This window comes from Bombus pyrosoma, linkage group LG6 (assembly GCF_014825855.1).
Source record: "Bombus pyrosoma isolate SC7728 linkage group LG6, ASM1482585v1, whole genome shotgun sequence".
Taxonomy (NCBI): Eukaryota; Metazoa; Arthropoda; class Insecta; order Hymenoptera; family Apidae; genus Bombus; species Bombus pyrosoma.
The window spans coordinates 3,796,367-3,815,796 of record NC_057775.1 but is presented as its reverse complement, the minus strand read 5'-3'; the positions used below and the strand labels follow the sequence as shown (position 1 = coordinate 3,815,796).

The window sequence follows — 19,430 nt, the reverse complement described above, 5'->3', positions numbered from 1 at the left end:
AAACGAAGGTATGACAAAAACGGAATCAACAAAGGAAAAGAAAAAGGAAATTATACGAATGCACGTGAAAGAGGAATGCAACGAGGAGAAATATGAAAACATAAAATACAAAAAGAAACGATACCATCTTCGAGAAGGTGTCTTCTAGATCGAGAATGGGTTTGCTACTGGACACGGTATAGTGTCGTCTTTTCTCGCGGGGAATTTGCCTGCGCCTCGGCCCCTCGATCTTTTTCTCCGTCATCTCCTTGATGATCTGTTTCGCCGCCTCGCTCTTGAAAATGGGCGACAATTGTGGCGAGTTCGACGCGTTCACGTTCAACGACGAACCGAACGTTCTGTCCTGGCCCTCGAGGTTCGTCGGTGACAACAATTCCGGACTCACCGGCTCCGGGATGCTTTCGTTTCTCAATGGATTCTCGTAGTGTCTGTACGGTGGGTAGTACGGCGGCTGATGATGGTTCGCTTTGATCGGATAATTCTGCTGGCTGGGGCTATAGGACGGACTGGTCGAGTAATTCGGCGAGCTCATAGGCACGTGCGAGCTCGAAGCGAGGCTCTCCGTATACGGCGACAGAGTACTGTCCGAGCTTCCGTCTTGAGTTTCGAACTGCGTTGATCGGCAAGCAGGATAACGGAGGGTGACGAAGCGAGGGCCGAACAAAATAAGGCATCACGGAGGGGTGAAGGGCGAAACCAACGAAAACAGAAAAAAATGACGAAAATGTATGAAATCATATGTATCCGATACGTAGTTGATGCTGGTACTCTGGTGATACTGTGTCCCGGTGTTACGTACGCCGATGCGCTGAATGCGAAATCTTGTAGCAAATTTTATTAGACTTTCGTCTCTGTCCCAAAATAGGAATACAGAAATATTACGACGAAACAAGTAAAATTTGGTGATTCGCGTTTTAGATTTTGTACGTCAAAAACATCGAATAATTGCAAGTGGCATGCAAAAAAAAAAAAAAAGAAAGTTTAGTATACATAGATTAGATCGTACGAAAACAGAAAATATATTATTAGCACGACGAAAGATTTATCGAGGAAAGGTAATGAGGAATAAATCTTATTAGTTGGTCGGTTAATTGACATATCCGTATCAAAAAAACGCGAATAGGAAGAAGTCGGTAACGCGTCGTTAACTTACCCTGACTTTATTTCGTCTAGCCAGCATGGTTCTCAAAGCGTGCATGCTGTCGCTTCTGGGAGGAGGCACTACCGGAACCTGATGAATCTCGGGCTGCTGTTGCCGCTGTCCGCCGAAACCTCTCGGTAAGGACATGCTTCTTTGGAACTGCACGTCGTCCAAATCCGTCAGCTGGACTGTGCTTTGGGCGTGAATCATCGGCGACTCTTCTACCACCTTTCCCAATTGAGCCTTCTAAGAATAAATCGATCGAAAATAGAGCAAAATAAAATCAAAGCTGCGACATCGTCGATCGTTTGTCAAAGTTGCCCGCTACTCAGGCTCGAAATAAATTGACAGAAAGTCTTTCTTTAATCGTTACCTATAGCACGATGAGATACAGAAATATCTTACTACGGTGAATATAAATTATATCAATCGAACGCAGTAAATAGAATCGCAGAAAAGTCGAAGAAATTACCTCGAATTTCTGAGATCCTTCTAAATCATCGTCGCACAATCTCTTGGCACCTCCAGGCGCTTGAAGCCCGTTCGTTAATGGAATTCCAATGTTTCCAGTTCTGTCTCCTCGATCTCTTTGCCGTCTTTCCGATTCCCGTTTCACGATTCGCACGGTCTTAATCTCTTGTTTCTCACGGTTGTGGATTAAGCCTTGAAAACGTTATTATCGCGAAACACCAATCGCTGTTGCGTTAAGGTCTGTTAGTTTTGCGTTATTGCTTCACTTACCGGCGAACTTGTTGTCCTCGTTTTGTCTGTAATTATCGTTCAGTAACGTTTCTTCGGCCAAGGGTGGCGGCGGAGGAGGTGGAACGTACTCCGGTGGAGGAATTGTACCATTAGTCAAATTTTCATCTTGTCTGTTGTTCTCTGAATCAGTTGAATGTATTATACGATTGATGGACGATGACGATGGACGATTTTTTGCCAAAAGCCGTTAGGTTAAGATTATATATATTTTGTGCTTACCGTGAATTCTAGACTCCGTGTTGACGTATAACGGAGAAACGTTCGCTTGCATCAGGCTTCCTTTTCCCTGCATTTGATCCTTTAGAAGCTGTTGCTTCAACTGATGTTGTTGAATCTGTTCTCGTAACTGAGGGGAAAGCGAGGAAATATGATTCTGCGGCGACTGAGGGTACGATTGTAGGTTTGTCTGCTGACGATTCGTGGGGGACGAGTCTTTGATCTGCGTCGGTGAGCTGAAATGCGGATACGGTCCACCGTTCTGCTTGCCACGAGGCGACGAGGACAGCGCAGGGCTCGATGGCGAATCCAAACCGTGGTCCAAAGTTATCCCAGAATCAAGATCGGTCTCCAACCAAGAGTTTTGCGTTCGCTTCTTTGGTTGGTGCACTTGAGGAGCTGCGTTAGTAACGTAAGAACGAAATTTCATTTACCTCGTTTCGCGATATACTTTGGTTCTTGTTATTTTCAAACGCAGGCTATGCCACGCTTTCAACGTTCTTCTACATTCGACATTTCAAACGATCTTCGTACTTTGGAAAAACAACGGCTATTTGGCTTACCAGAAGTAGGTTGCGGTCGAATCTGTTGCACCAGACTGTGAGACTTTTCCGTTAATTGTCTAACTTGAATGCTCAATTCCTTTCGTTGTCTCTGTAGATCTCCGACCAATTGTTGAACTCTTCTCAACTCTGCTTCGAGAGGACCAGTCGTGGCCGAAGTGTCTCTAGTCATATTTCCTGCATACCTCCTCGATGCTTGGAGCTTCTGTCGCAGCACCACCAGGTCTTGTTCCAATCTCGCATTTTCCGCGACCGTTTCCTCGAGTTTCTGAAAGGCAAAGATACGGGAAGATTATTCGTTGCCTTTACACGAACAGAGTTAAGAAGCTAAAAGTTTCGTCGAGAACGAAAATGCGAACAGAACGGTCAACGAAACGGAAATTTATCTATTTCTGTGTTTTGATCGATTTACCTGGAAGAATACCGGCTTTACCTGGAAACAACGAATCGACGATTAAATCAGGCAAATCAGTCCCTTGGAGAACGAAGCGCGCGATGCGTGCTCGCTATTCCTCTACTTCTACATAGTAAAAGACCAGCGTCCAATTCGTCGGGCTTTCTTCGAAAATGCGAAACGGAGAAACCCTGATTACTTTTCACGGGGCGGAAACCACGGGCAACTTCCCGTTCTCCGAAGAATAGATCGCCGGAATTTATTCCGGCGAAAGAAAACTTCCCGATTGAATCCGCTACCTCTGTCGTCGAATGGAAATTCGCATAAAACCGATTAAAGTTTCACCGTGCGTGGGAATCTGTCGAAACTATTCGCGATCAAGTAGCGTCTGCCGTTGAAACTTAAAAATTGTGCCCGATAGCAACCTTCCTTTTTTGTTTCCCGAACGGACGAATCAGGTCGGCGGCGTCTATTTTACGTTCAACTTTTTCTCCGTTAATTTTCCTTCCTTCTAACCTGATCTTCGCTGATCGAGGACAAGCCGCGATTCCAAGACCCTACAGAACGCTTCGAAGTTCGTACCTTGGAGTTGTGTGCCAGCAACACTCTCACTCTGCTCAGCTCTTTTTCCAGAAGGAGCTGCTGCTTCCTGTATCTCTCTGCTTCCACCAAATTGCTCCTGCTGCCCTGTAGTTTATGTCGGAGACCACCTAGAGCTTTTTCCAGAATCTCCTGTAATCGAAATCGAAAAGGTTCAATACGCTGGAAAACTGATTTCGCCCGACCGACTCGAAGATAATAACTACTGGAAAACCACCAGATAGCAGGATAAAAATAATTCATCGATGGAATTCGATTCGAATTGGATTCGATGGAATGTCTTTTTTCATCTTGCAGATATCGCCGTTGACAGATGTATCTAAATATTTGTATACCAACATTTTTACGTAGCGCTTCTCTTCTCACTCTACGATCAAATCTTTCTCGGATCTAGGCATGGCGGATAATTTACAATTTTTTTTTGTACGATTCTGCGTCGGATAATCTCTTCCCGCGGTTCCGCTATTAAACGCAACACGCGTTCCACTGTACGCTGTACGTTCACCGTCGCACGATGCGCGCTATGGCTTCAATTCGAACGGTATATCACGTCTGATATACACAACGCTCGTCGGATACTATAGAAAGTTCGGCGGTGTGACGCGGCGTTCCGTCCACGACGATTCGAAAACGTGAAATAACGATCCGTCAAAGAAAAGTTTGAAAACGAATGGAAGAAAGGAAAGCGGAGAAGGTCGGGCGCGTTTTCACGGTAGCAGATCGGAGATGATCGCGTTACTCGCCTTGTCTTGCTGAAGACTGTGAAGCGTTCCGGATTCCTCCTGAAGCAGGCGATCCAGTTTGTAGAGCTGCTGCACCTTGGCCTACGACACAGAAGCGACGTGGTGAGTTAACCTTGAAGTTTTGCTTTCCAGTCGAGCGACCAAGGAGTCGCGTTTCAACCGGAATTACGATTCCGCTACAATGAGCTATGGACACCGTGTCGTAATCGCGGATCGTCGAAAAGGAAAGATACAAGAAAAACGCGCGCCTGCGTACCTACGTGTAACCGCGATTTTTAATGTAACGTCTCGTCACACGCAGCCAACTGCGTGCAACAAACGTTAACTGTATTCGATGTCGGGTTCGTAATTTTCCCGCGCGTTTTTTCAACCCACGTCGTCTCCTACTTTACCTCTCTGATTTTCACGTTGGTATTATGCACCGTTATGGGACTTTGCGCTGTGTAATTCGTATTTATCGCGACGTTTTCTCTCGTAACGCAATTTGAGCAAAATGCACGCGCGCGTCCGTTGCGGAATGCTTGGAAAGCAAGTATTTATTACGCCGTGCGGATACAAAGGGGCAAATAATTCTCGATATACTTCCGACGAAATCTCCTGTTTCTGTCGATCTTTCATTGCTCACCTCTGTCGGCTAAACTCTACCTTTGCTTTCGACATTTCTGCTATTTTCTCCAGAGAGCAAATTTTCCCACAACACCGAGACGCCGTTTCTTTCGTGCTATTTGTTACGAAGCAGGAAACGCGGTTAGCAATGCGAGCTGAGCCAAGGAAACGCGGGTTCTCGTCGTCGGGTGTTCGCGTTCTTCTTCACCGAGCGTAAGCCAGGGTTGCGATAGACACGAGGCGTTGACTCAAGTATTTTTGCACGCGAAGGTCCTCGCGACGCTTTACGAAACTTGTATTTTCAAGTTTAGAACAGTACTTTCCATGCCTCGATTATTAAATCAAGCGCGAACAGTATTTCACGTGGACAGATTCTCGTTTCACCGATACTTTGGCTAACTAAATTAAACGACGCGTTTATACGCGTGCCATGTCATCTAAACAATTGAGGGAAATCGATACCTGTAATTGTCCGTGATCGGGACTCAATCGGTCCCAATCTCTACGTTCCTCGGCTAGCAAACGTTGCTCCTGCACCTTCTGATTGAATTCCAGACGATGATCCCTCGAATTGTCGTGTGCTAGGTCGTGTCGAGAACCCGAGAAGATGTTGGTCCCATTGGCAGTGTTGCGATTGTAGAGGGAGCCCAACTTCACCATGTTGTCCACGAGGTTCACTAGCGGCTTGCCCTTCTCGTACTTTGTGACAAAATATACCAGATCCATTGAATTTACGAGCTTCGATCGCCTTGCTTCCAAGTTTCTCAATTAGCTCAGGTTACGCTCGAAAAACTCGGCCCTCGACGACTCGAACGGAATAATCAAGCACCAGAGAATCGGGCGGAGAATGAATTTCGTTTTGTTAATTTATCGCGCAACTTGCGTCTTTCGAATAGAAATTTTCAGCGAACGTTAGTCGGATCGGCTCGTTACCGATGATAAAAATTCACGAGTTTTTGCTTGGTCGATAGAGATATCGGGGGAAAAAGTGGAAAGCGAGTTTTACCTGCTTTTCGAGATCCATCAGATGCTTCTTTAGTTCCTCGAGTTTCTGAAGGTTCTCCAATCGTCGCGGAGTATCGAGCTCTGCCAATCTAGCCTGCGGGTCACAGAAGAATGCCACTTTAAATGTGACACCTGGCAAATTTCCACGCTTCGCAGTGTCTATGGGTCTTTTCGCCTAATGGTGCACGCTCGTGTCTTGCGGACAGCGCATTCTGTTTTGCTGACGCAGTCGCGATATTTGATCAACAATGCGAGGAAGGCCGACACTCAGTTTGCGATCACTCGTGTAATTAGTACTTTACTTGAAGAAACGTTCGCATGTTTTCATTATTTTACGAAGAAACTTTGATCCTGCTTTCTTGCGATCCGAGAAGAAAAGCTTGGAAATCAAAGAAGGAACGTAAACGCATTAAAAAAAGTGCAAAGGTTTGCAAAATCGAAACCGAAAAGTCACGAGAGAAAAAAAAAACGACAGAGAATATCGGTATTTTTACAGAATGATACACAAGCTCGCGTAATCTGTAGACGATCAAAGGAGACGTTTAAAGCAGAATCTGCGAAACGTATGTTCGCACACTGTGCTCAACACATGGATAAATTTACTTTCACCGAGCGAGCCATACCAAACCCACGAAACACGGACTATGCTACAGCGTATGCTAAACTTGAACGTAAACTAGCACGACGCGACGCGGGGATCGGAAACACGTTTCAGCTTCACTGCGCGTCTCTTCGAATTTACCTAACATTCGCAACGCGTAGCATCGCCAACAAAGAGGCAACAGCGAAAAAAACGGGATAACACGAGAGTTTGAGCGCGTTCGAACTTTGAATACGCCCCAAGGGCGTGCGAATCGCGAAAAAGGAAACGGTCGAGTCGTTCGTCAGGGTCAGCGCGGAAACGTAATACGGTTTGTGGCGGGCAACCAATACACCAACAACGTTCTCGATGCGAGGCGAACGGCGAACGTCAGAGAGGAGAGGTTGGCGTACTTTCTGCGTCCGAAAACGCGATCATAAGCGGAAAGGGACCATTTATCAAAGTACATGCAGGTAGACGAGAACGTCGGGAGAACGCGCGAGAAGGCAAAATTTCATACGACATTCTACTATAGACATCGACTATCCGCGTTGAGAAGGCACGCTAAAAAACGAGACACACGCCACATCAGAGAACAAAGCCTGGTCGGAATTTTTTTCTCGAAGAAAGTTCCAATCCTAATGACGTTCTCTCGAAACGTGTCCTTGAAACCGGTTCTTCGCCATGCTCCGCGGCATTTTTCGCGCGTACAACAGGATTCTCGATCGCGACCATCTCTATCGGATGGTCCTCGTGAAAACATCCGTCTCCGTTTGAATCGTCGAGAATCTCCAAAAACTTTTCAGGAAGTTTCTCCCGAATGCTTCTAAATTCTTGTAAAAAAATCCTTGGTAAAATCGAAACTCGACGATTATGATGCATGAAAAATTGTTTAAACTAACGAGAATCGTTTGCGAGAATGTTGTTCAAATCGCAGGAGCTTCTTCCGTCGCTTTATTTTTCTTATTACGTTACCGAATTCTAATTTTATCGCGTAACGACTAAAATCTCCTTCTGTGAGAACAATTTTTCTCGAAAGCGGTTCTTGGCTACGGAAGGAAGCCTATCGCGAGGTCGGAGAGAGAAAAATGACACCAGCCACGACGCCACCGATCGACGCAGGCTCCGTTGTTCCCAGTCGCAGCTGCTACCGTTGGGCCAACGATTCTGTTTCTGAAAATGTCTTCGGACCTGTGCCTCGATCTCCATGTGACAATTCTCCATCGCTTTGTAGATGGTGGCGTTCTGCCGGCGTAGCTGGATCAGCAGGAGCACCAACTCCTCGTGGGTCCTGCCGAGGAGTTCGCCGGCGGACACGCGAACCAGTCCTTGGGTTGCGGCTTGCGGCAGCTTGCGGCCGCCCTCTGCTCGCTGGGAGCTGACGTTGCTCTGTCGAGTCATGCAATCTTTCGTTAGCGATCGCGCGTACGCAAACACCGGCCTCCGGCCTCCCCTCGCGGCGAACTTGGTTCGTTGGCGAACAATTCGGTGTGAACGCGAAAACCTTGAATCTAGCGTTGTTACCGCCGTTCCCTCGGCGGCCCGTCTCGACCAAGAAGATCGATCGAGCTCTGAAAACGCTACGCTCTACGTGCAATCTGCAGTTTACGGTGATCCGATGGAAATCTATGCCGACTAACTTGTCGCGTATGTTGTGACAAGGTGATGGAAACTTGAAAGTTTGCTTGTACAGAGGCGAGCAGGTTATTAGGCTTAGCGAGTTTTTATTGGAAAGCTTATTTCGTTTAATGCCGCTTCTCTTACAATTTCAGCCGACCAGAGTACAGAGATAGTTAACCTATAGCGAGAAAACGTTCGAGTACGAAGAATATCGTTTAGCTTTACAGCGAAATAGGAAATGTCTACGTTGAGAATAATTAATCGATATATGAATTTGATAAACGATACTCCTGCGTTTTTCGCGTCGTGAACACGAGGATCGCGAAGTAGTAAATAACATACTTGTGCTGAAAATGAACAAAATTGCAGAAACGGTAAATCAAGCCTAATAATAATTTACACACCTCTGTAAATTGGCGAGATGATCGAAAGTAGGATTTTCAGACGAATATCGAAGGCAAAAGATGTGTACGCGTGTTATAACGGATTATTCGAAACAAACATCGTTATTAGTGCATTCGAACAAAGTTTTACCGAATACCATCGTGTTCGCGCGTATTTCAGCGTGGCACGATGTTTTTCCACTGAATTTGACACCGAATTATTTCACCGTGTAAAATCGAAACGTATAAACGCCAAATCGATAGAATCGTTTGGCCTTTACGTTTACGATGCGTGGTTAAGAAGCGTTTTGGTATGATTGGCATGGAAAGAATGAAAAAGAATAAAAAAAAACGTAGAAAATATCAGACGTTGAACAAGGCCGTTCCGTCGATCGAATGCTGCGTGCAAGAAATAAAATTGTACAAAAATTGTTTGATATCACAGATCATAAACTAAACGGTACTCGGTTGATATTGAAACGAAGAACGACATCGGAGAACCTAAGCTTCAAAAATCTACGCCTGTTACTAAAATCTACGAATTTATTCTACCAACTAAAACGCAATGGCTGTATATGTAAATTAGTTGCACCAATATTTACGAACTACAGATACAAATGATAAATAATCAATTACGTTATTACAGTTTTCATAATTAACGAGCAACGATTTATCGATCGCCGGCGCTTCTTACAGTATCGGTATCACTGGCTTAAATAGTCCACAACGATATCCAACCTCTATGTTTGCACGAAAGCGATGTTTCTTGTGCGCGAAATCGCAAGAACAACGATATCCCTACAGAAAACTGTAACAAATCACTTGAAAACGTTCGGCAGTGACCTATTCGATCAAATTGTAAAGAAAATGTGGCGGAAAGCCAAAATTTCGGTCGTCAAAAGTGTTGCGACCCTGTTCGAAATCATCTAATGCGAATCACACCACGACAAAGCTTACATCACTTACGCAAATTCCCTCGGCAGACGTAGATCCTCAACCTTTGACCTGTCTCATCTCCATTTAAATCGATCCGCGTAGAACCAGTGGAAGACTGGCGTTTCGCCGATTCAACGAACGATTCACGTCCCTGTTTCAAGAGGTCCTGGTCGCAGGTTCCATCGCAAAATCGTGTCTCTTTCCTATGGAAACCGTGATGGAACGAAGCTTAGGGACGCGGAAAGTAACTACGTTGTCGGAGAAGCTTCGTATCGACGGGCGTACATTGCGAACACACGAAACCAGCACAATGGAGAGTAGCGAGAGCGTGGCGAAGGTGGAAGGAAGACTTTGGAAGACTGGCGTCATGCCCGGTCTGATCGACTCGCCTGTTCACCGACTCCTACAGTACCCGGCATGCACCGTGGTTCCTTGCTCGGCTTGTCGAGCTATCGTTTTGTATGTTTTGCTTGAGATCTGGCTGGCTTCGCCTCGACCACGCGAGCCCATGTCCCTCGGTTAAGGCAGCCTTTATAACCGAGATCTGATTATAATGTTCCGCTTAAATGCCGGCTCTTTGCGTGATCCTGCCGACCGTTTCTGCGCAATTTTTTCCTCTTTGTTGTTGCTGTTTTCGAATCGTTTCGTTTATCTCGTTGCTGGATGATGCAAGGGAAACGATCGAACGTTGTATCGCTCGAAATAATTGCAAGATAGTGTTACCGAACCTCTTAAAATAGTTTTACCGAAATACAATAATAGAAGCACCAGAATATGCTTACAAGTAATTCGGTGAAGCTGGTAGAAATCTTGTTGCAAGGTATTCTCCGAATTCGTTTGTTCGATTTAAAGGTGCGGATAGCTATTACAACGATAGAGGTGCGTTCCAAGGTCGTTAAGGTTTCGCGAACCAAGCCTAGATACGCGCACAAAATAAACTACCGTATCCGTTCTGGTGGTATTTGTACTTAGAAATTTGAAGATGGTGAATGTTCAAATTCGCGTTCGCAAAATTATTTAAAAGACTGTACGTCCTATCATGCTTAACGTATATTTGCTGACACCTACTCCAATTATTTCAGCCAGCATTGTTACTAGCGCAGAGTATTCGTATTTTCCCCAACTATCTCCAAGTTCCCGGATGCGCAAAGATCCTTTTAAAACTTCTTTCCGCGATTACACACACGCGGTGTACTGCAAACCGTTCCAAAGGTAACCGAGATTTTCGATTTCCCCTAAGAAACTCGAAAATTCCTCGACTTTCAAACCTTCGGAGCCATCGAGATTAAGACCTTCCAGAGACCCGAGACTTTTAAGTTTCCAGAGTTGTGCGAGCTTTTAACGGTTCAGAGAATCTTCTTTGGCTGATATCGCCGTTTTCTAGTGTCCTCGCTTTCGGAACGATCTTATTTCGACGTAACGGCTACTTTTGCCGGGAAACTCGCGGAAACTTCCATTTTAAGAAACGCGATCCACGCTTCCTTTTATCCTTATGGATAAAACCGTTTAAATACAACGTTGATAATCGCGTTTGTCGAAATTGTTTATATCTTTGTATTCGCTTTCTGTATATTTCTCTTATCCTCTGTATAAAGTCGCTAGAATTTACATAGCCTTTTAACGAAATAGCAGTGAACGGAGTTTCAAAAGTAAAGCAAACATTGATACGCCCGCTATTCCAGATTCATGCCAAATATTCTCGAAATCGCGTTAATAGCGAAGCGAAAGCAAAGAAAGCCTGGAATCTTCAAAGTAGCGGACTTAATTAAGCTCGAACCTCCTCGAGTCCTCTCCATCCTTGTATCGCTCAAGAGGAGGATCGAAACAAGGAAACTCTGCAATATATGTAACCAACGATATAATGCTTGTCCCAACACTCTATTCAAGTTGCCTCGATTGTGCAGGCAGCTTAAAGTCCGTCCGCAGTCCCCTGGCACGGTGCCCTTGCTGACCACCGCTGACCGTATGCAGGATCGACCCTGGCCCTCGGTTTTCTTAATCCTCTTTTCTTCTCATCCCTTTCAGTCTGCTCTCACCGTTCCTCCTCCTCTTCATCGTCGTCGTCGTCGTCGTCGTCTTCTTCTTCTTTTCCTTCTCCTTTTCCTTCTTCTTCTTCTTCTTTTTCTCCTTGAATATTTTTCATCCTTTTCTCTTCGCCGGAGACTAGTGTACCACCGTTTCAATCACTCTGTTCCTTTGCATGGAAGTAACGACAGCGAGAGAACGACACTCGCGTCGCTACTTTCTCGCTAGTCTGTGTCCTACAGTCTCCAAATAAAGAGACGATTCGAAAGAGCTGGCACTCGATTTTCTGTACGCTTCGATTCGTATTTTCAAACGCGACGGAATATTCTAGAATTCCTTCGACACACGCGAAACAGCTTCATGTTGAAAGTCTCGTGTAACGTATAAAAGTAAGAAACATGCGTTTTCACGCGGAGTAAGTTACAGATACGGTATTATTCCTTCTCGATTGGAAAGAAAGACGAGAAGACTAGATCGACGTCCGAAGTTTCTAATTCTCTACCTACGAAGTGCCCGATTCTTCGCATAAATTTCACGGAACGATAGATGTAATTAACTTCGATAGGATTTCAAATTCACGCTTGTCATATTTCGCTTCGAAGTTTCAAAATTGAGGCGTTCGGTATGTGCGAACAGTTAAAGACTGCGAAGCAAAGCGAGACAATAACAAGTTAAAGCATATCTTTGTTACGCAACATATTTGCGACAAAAGGTCAGGCAATGCCGATTGTTTTGAACACTAACGTCGGCCAGGAAAGAAAGCTCGACAAAACGACAACGACTTGCGTAATACGTACGTGCTAAGCGGAAGATTACAGAATCGCAAAACGGCAAATTTCCAATAGAATGATAGCGGAATCGAGGATAAAAGATCATTTCGTAGATCGAACGAACGCGAACGGTTGTTTCTTGCAGGAGGAATTCGTACGATATCGAAGGCGTGCTTTCTTCAAAATACGTTAAGTCTAGCAACGTTATCATAATCGTTATTATCATAGCAGGATTTCAAAGAAGCAACTTCCGGTATGGGGTACAAAGATCTATGGTAGCTACGGATTAGCAGAAACCTTGTTATAGACCCGGGAACTGTAATCAATGAAATTACCTTTCGATCGTATGAACGGAGATGTCGCTCGAATTGCGCCGATTAAAGTAATCTCTCGCGAAGGCAATCGATCGAGGAAACATACAGTTGGGAAAGTTTGACGAACTCTACAACGGTTCTAGCGTAGAAAAGATTTGTAATATTTTACCGCGGAGTCTGCGATGGGAATTTGGCGATAGTATTAAAGTATTAATTGCAGCCGATGAAATTTCTAGGAGCGAACGCCGCGCAGTCAGCAGGAATGCCAACGAGACGTACGCGATAAAACAACTCGGCGTTTCTGCTGCTGCCGCTCGCGTAATGCTAATGAATTTCTGGGACAAGCAGGCCACGCTAATGAAAATGCTTGTAAACTCGGCATCAAACGGACGCGGTTCGATCGTTCTCTCCTCGTGGTGGTTGGATACCGGCCCGTTTACATCGTGTAGAACCAGTAGTTGGATTTCTAGCCCAAAGGGAAGCGTACGCGTACATTCGCGAGTTTCAATGGCTTTCAGCGGTTCCTTCGGGCGCGCCGGTTGTCCTTTTCCATAATGGATATCGCTCCCTCTGGACTCTTCCGTTCCGAGCACTTTCTGCACGTCGAACTTGCGCTCTCGACTCCCCTGATCTGCTCGATCAGATGTTTTTCAGCCACCGATCCAATTCCTGACACGAGATATCGAAAGAAAACTTTGATCCGCTGCCTTTCATGGGAGGTATCTCTTCTCGTAGTACCAGTATCGTCGCTAACTTTTCCGATATGGAGTCACTATGGCCCTCGATTGGAAGCATTAGCTTCGAATCGGTTTTTTCGAAACCGATTTGGACATGCGAGTTTACCACGAATCTAGATGGTAGTACGTTTTACCAGACCTTTCTATGTTTCCAATTGCTCTAATCGCAAAGAGTGGTTTTCGGCTACTTGCGTATCACTAAGCGTCGAAGCGAATGTAACGCGTAAACGTCAGAAAAGTATAGGAAACGTAACGGAGTGTCCATTCAATTTTCCCGAGTTACTGAGTATGCGTTTAAAGACAAAACAGCGCTGCTAAATCTACCAAATCTTGAAATTGAAAATCTAGAAACAATTAAGATATTATCGTCCAACCTGTAATCGAAGGAATCTAATTAACTAATTGTTCATGATCTTGGAGAGATAGCGTGACTACCGAATCGAGCAAGTATCAGCTACAGAGCCTAATACGCCAAGGATCATCGATTCACGTGTCTTAACGACTTAGTCGACCAACCAAAGGCGATAACGTGACAGCCCACGGCCACGCGTAAAGTGAAACTTTAACACGACCAGCGTATCGTGACGCTTGATAACAAGCGTTTCGTTGCAAACCACGGCTCTACGTTCTCACATTTTACGCCTTAGCGGGCAACCTGTGTAGGTGATGGTTCCTAAACGATCTACGATTAGCGCGCTAGAATCTACCGGAATTCATTGGGACGATAAATGTTAAACGAATTGAAATCATCAAGTTTCTAAGCAAGAACGAATTGCACTTGCAACTGGTTGAGCGCCGATCATCTCGAGCGTTCCCGTCAGGTGCGATAACCCCGAGAACCGAAACGCGTTCGCGATTAATTGTATCGGCGCGGCGTAGGCGCTGCGAAATCGTCGGCTCGCCCTAGGCAACGTTTTAATTAATCCAACTAGTGGAATTTGCATGCTAGGACGATAATGCGGACTACTGCACGCTCGCGGGACAGAGCTCGAACAAACCGTATACGTGCTCGCTTGCTTGTCGCGTGACACTAATGGTGTGTACGTACGCGTGAAATATAAAGAAACGGAGTTGCAATTACGCAGTGGGAAGAGGAGAGCGGTAAACAGGAAAGGGGAGCGGGGAGGGAAGGAGAGTGTGAAAAAAGCGGCTAATCAGTCGAAGCCGTGTCGTTACGTTAGATTCCTTTCTCTTTCCATGCTTCGCCATGCCAATCAACTCGAAGGTTTCGCTTGCGCCAAACTGTCTTTCACTCACCCTTTTGTGCAGCAACTCGTTGCACTCCCATACGCGTTGATTCTGCCTACCAGCCGTGCCCCCGCCGCGGTCCACCTCTCGGCCGATCGGACTCACCATTTTCCTCTCGACTGTGAGCAAATGAAAGGAGTTTGCGAGCTTATTTTTACACCGCTTGGATTTAAATCTAGAAGTCTTCTATATCGTCGCTAGTAATATTCCAACAAGGAAAATATACGGTCGAACAAGTGCTCGTGGGAATATCGACGATAAGAGAGACTGGCTTTCCCTTTAATCGTACGAGAAAAAGCATCGTTTCGTATGTTTCCCGAGCTGGCTAGATAAAAACGCACAAAGCGGCGGTTAATATTCGCGATATTGACCCAGGCAAGAATTTTGTACGAGCTAAATATTGACTCGATATCGCTTAACCACTGTTCGGACTCGAGCATCGGCCATTCTCGCTAATGTTTGTTCGATAATGTATTTGCCTGGATGTTAACCACGATATTACGCTAGGTATTATTACACACGTGAAAATCATTTTCCGTAAATTTCTATCTAGCGCGGTGGTGATCTTCCCTTTCGCGAAAGAACACGACGAATAATTTGTATCGTATATTTGTATCGTTTTTAATTCCGTCTTTATGCTTTCTGCATCTTCAACGTAGAAGATCAAATAAAATTCTTCGCCCGCCATATCCGCGAATAGAAGAAAATATAGAGAAGTGGGACGAAAGGTTAAGCTTGTTCCTCGCGGGTCGCTTATAACGGCAGTCTCTTTAATTCTCCGGACGAATGTCTGGCAGCTGATAAGCACGGAAGAAAGTTAGTGTTAGTGTCTAGCCGGCCGCCCGAGCGTACCTCTGAATAATTAATCTTAACAGCACGGTAAACCTGCATCACCAAAACCGCGTTCTTTTCGGAGAGCTTGCAAGCTTCTTGCTCGCTTTCCGATATGAATTCTTCGAAACCGCGAATCGATCGTGCGCTTGCTGCTTCTTTCGGACTTCCAGATCGGTTCATTCCCCGTTTGGAATCGAACGACGATTGCGTCCTTTCAACAGGATTTGAATGAATCGAATTTAACGTCGCACGATATTCCTGAAGCGAAACGAATGGAGTAGGGCAAATTTATCGAAAAGCGTGAATGAAGTTGGCGAAAGTTTCGCCGGGCGTGACAAGCGTTCGGGACGATTTAGAGCAGATTCAACGAGTACTCGTGTTTAAACGAGTTGGAGAAATGTGCCGAGACAGCGGTAGAGAAACGTATACGTCAGTTTAAAGAGGGATTAGTACTCGACGGTTGAAGAATTTAGTCGAAGGTACTTGGAAAATTACAAGATATCGAGTAATCGGCGAATCGGAAAAGTCAAACGAACGAAAGAAATCGCAAAACGCATATTCTTACTTGGACTATGAACTCGTATATCGCTGTCGCTAGGGCTGGAAACTCGATGGTCGTTCAAGGAAACAACCCTCAAAGCCGGACTCATCAATCGTTGAGTGGCGTGGCCACTGGGGGATGTTAATCTTATGTCCTTTCCGTCGTTGTTATTCAATCTGTAATTGTGAAATTGAAAATTGAATATTAAGTTATCGTTTTGTCTTACTCGTAATCTTTCATTACCGCTATATTCCTCTGATTATTAAAGCTCCTCTTTCTTTATTTCTAATTAATCTACACGTACTCCGCGTACGATTCACTTTAACCTCGTACACATTGTATTCGGTGTCGTAACTGCGTAACGATTAATTACCGAATATACGTGAACATAATACAACAGAGATAATAACGTAGACGAAATATCAGGAATGCGACAGAAGCGAATCTTATTCTCGATTAAATTACACGCTCCTTTTACTTGTAAACATCACGGTAAATAAAAGATTGGTTCACGCGTCAATTCTCGAGCGATCGAAAAACGTTTGCCGGACGAATCGATCGGAATCGTTTTAAGAACGAACGCAGCCAGAGGAGAATTGGCTGCGCGCATCGTTCGAAAGCATACGCTAGTTGCACGCGCATACTTCTTACGGCGCGGCGTGAAACAGCCGAGAAAAATGTGTCACCGAGGAAATTCCCATACCGATTTTGTGCTTTTCGCCAAGAATCTCGATCTCGTTGATCGTGAGTAGTATTCACGCCAGAATCTTCACGTTCGCGGAATGTTCGAAAAATTCTTCTACAATACGAAAACAACGTAACAGCGTGTCTCATCTTTCTATTTCATCTTTAAAGAGTAATCTATGTTATTTCTAAGTTTACGTCATGTCGTATTAACATCAAATTTATCTACTTCCTTTTAGCACGTTCACGTCTTTGAATCCCTGTGCAATTTTTCCTTTCGCTTTTCTTCCATCCGGTCTTTCGATTCGAACGTTTCGACAAATATATCGGAATATCGAAACATCGTACTCACATGGCAGATCCGGTTCCAATATCGCCGCTGCTGGCGGCTCGCAATAATTGCGAGTTAGTCATATCGTTTTCCGATTGTCTGATCGATTGAGGAGTGGATTGATGAAGCGGCAATGGTTGTCTGTGCGTGGCGTTACTTCTTGGCAGTGGAAGAGTAGAGACGGTCGCCGGTGGTTGCGTTTGCGTTCTTTGAGCTAGTTGCGAAGTGCTGACAGCTCTCGGCGGAAGTGGATCCCTTCCTATCACCGATCCAGAGCCGGAAGCTGCGAATAAAATATTACTCGTGATAAAGTGTCCACCTCTTTTTCTGGATATTTCCCGCGAAACTACATGGCAAATTTCATTTTATCCAACAAGTATAGATATGCACTGGTATTTGTGAATTTCGATGCGGCACGAGTCGAAAGCCACTTTATTGAAAATTAAACTAGCGCTATATAACGAATACGAAAGTGAGGAAATATTGGTAAACTCGCGTAGATATAAACGTATTATATATATAACTAAAATCGCAGTTGAAACGTTTTGAAAAGATTTTTCTCGAATAATCTTGTTTAGACGAACGATAGGTAGAATAAATCGTATGGTTTTTTAATAATTTTAAGGCAACCTATACGCGATATTTGTCGTCAAAGGAAATAAATAGTCGAGCAGAGTACAATAGTTAATATACAATAGCTACGAGCAAGAAACAATGTAGCCACGTACAATGACGCTTTCGATATTTACGATCGAAATGGCACGCTGCGTTCGCAGCAGCCAATCTTCTTTATTCCTTGGAAAAAGCGACGTAATCGCGAAACTTTCACTGTAAGAATTTCCTGTCCGCGCTTTACGCTCATCGCGCGTTTATTCATCAAGCTACGGTTCGTCGTGAACGTTCCTCTATATTCAATAACTCTATAGAGTCGCAGCACGGATATTTGTAGGTTCTCAGGAATATCGATTCGCAACTAAGAGACACTGTAATTGTACAATCACTTTTCTCAATACTTGAAAGCGTTATTTCCTCTATTAGTCCGAGCTTAAAGTTACGACTTTATTAAATTTCAAATTCTTCAACGACGTTAACGCGAAAACAACATCGAGTAATTAACGGTAAAGCAATAGACCGAGCGTACTGGCTAAATGCAATTTGGCAAAGTCTAATCGTTTCACGAAGCTCGATCAGCTTTCATACGTGCTTGGAACAGTTGCACGCATCGCGAATTTTGGAGCTGGCTGCGGCTTGCAGTTTCAATTACACAGTTCTAATAATTGGAGAGGCGGACGATCGAGAGAGGATCGTGTCGATCTCTGTTTTGGCCGGTTTTGTAAAGCAAACGATTCATCGTGAATGGCTACGGCGAGGCGCATCTGCGCGAGCACAATGGACCAGCTGCGTCGACTAATCGAGAAACATGAATCGTGAAACCTGTGTTTGCGCTTCTTGATATCATTCAGGGTCGGAATATGTCCAAGGGACAAAGGTAAGTAACTTCGGGTGTACACTGTACACGCTTTAAAAACCAAATAAAGAAAGCTAGCGTAGCATTCTACGTTTCGTTTCATTCTAGATTTCGTTTCTTCGTGTAAAATGACACCTTATTTGAATAAGCTGATCCAGCCTTGAACTATACATGCTACGATACGATCGATTCGAGAAGTATATTCTATTTTTTCTACGAACATTTGTGACGCACAAGTTCATCGAAGCCAATGAGTAAGACCACCCAGAAAGCGAAAGAGCATCCAGAGAGAAGGCTCTTTATGTTCGAGATTCAATTAAATCTTCTTCCTCGTTTCTTTGGCTGTATTTCTGGAAACGTGGAATTATCATATTCGATGTAAAACCACATTCGCAAGTTAATAGATCCGATACTGGAGTTTGTTCGTACTTCGATGTCAATAAACCGAGAAAGATGTTTTACGTTCTTAAAAATAAATAGATAGTCGCTGAAACTTGTAAAAATGTTTAGTTTCGCAGATATGCAGCATATTTTTAATTTAAAGTATAAAATGCTAGAACGAAGAAAAAAAGACACGTTGGCGTTCCGCTATCGAACCGACCGAGGTCTCGATCGAATTTGAAATTCCAAAGCGCTTCGGCATGGAGAATGCGACGACAGGCCAAGTAATTGAATCCAGTTCGCTATTTTTACGAACGGCCGTCTGTTAACGCGAACGATGCGGAGAATTCTCCGTGAAAATACGATGGCATTCGAACAGAGAGCAGAAAAGTGGAACGCGAAATTTCCTCTCGCTATGCCGTACCGTGTCCCATCGCGCGTTTCCATCATCCAATAATCGCTCCGAATATGCGACAAATTAATTTTTCTAACAAGCGATGGTTTGTCACGTTTTATGGTAACCTCGTGGAGTAAATTCGAGCATGCTA

General features: G+C 44.6%; 1 protein-coding gene across 16 annotated transcripts in view; it reads right to left on the bottom strand.

Annotated features, from left to right (window-relative positions):
• Nucleotides 1-19,430, bottom strand: part of LOC122568136 — a 187,620-nt gene that overhangs the window by 5,330 nt on the left and 162,860 nt on the right. For 11 of the 16 annotated variants that reach the window (XR_006316988.1, XM_043727523.1, XM_043727530.1 and 8 more), the window contains 15 exons: nt 17,055-17,316; nt 16,043-16,194; nt 14,653-14,762; nt 7,802-7,999; nt 6,032-6,124; nt 5,488-5,724; nt 4,420-4,500; nt 3,659-3,808; nt 3,095-3,115; nt 2,683-2,950; nt 2,123-2,518; nt 1,883-2,023; nt 1,614-1,804; nt 1,154-1,387; nt 125-610 (listed from right to left, as the gene is read on the bottom strand). Coding sequence is in view for 15 of the 16 variants with exons in the window: in XM_043727523.1 (XP_043583458.1) it covers nt 125-610; nt 1,154-1,387; nt 1,614-1,804; nt 1,883-2,023; nt 2,123-2,518; nt 2,683-2,950; nt 3,095-3,115; nt 3,659-3,808; nt 4,420-4,500; nt 5,488-5,724; nt 6,032-6,124; nt 7,802-7,999; nt 14,653-14,762; nt 16,043-16,194; nt 17,055-17,316 (3,020 nt within the window). In the remaining variant the exon portion in view is untranslated. The remainder of the gene's footprint in view (nt 1-124; nt 611-1,153; nt 1,388-1,613; nt 1,805-1,882; nt 2,024-2,122; nt 2,519-2,682; nt 2,951-3,094; nt 3,116-3,658; nt 3,809-4,419; nt 4,501-5,487; nt 5,725-6,031; nt 6,125-7,801; nt 8,000-14,652; nt 14,763-16,042; nt 16,195-17,054; nt 17,317-19,430) is intronic. The other 5 variants (XM_043727516.1, XM_043727525.1, XM_043727520.1 and 2 more) reach the window with 5 other exon arrangements.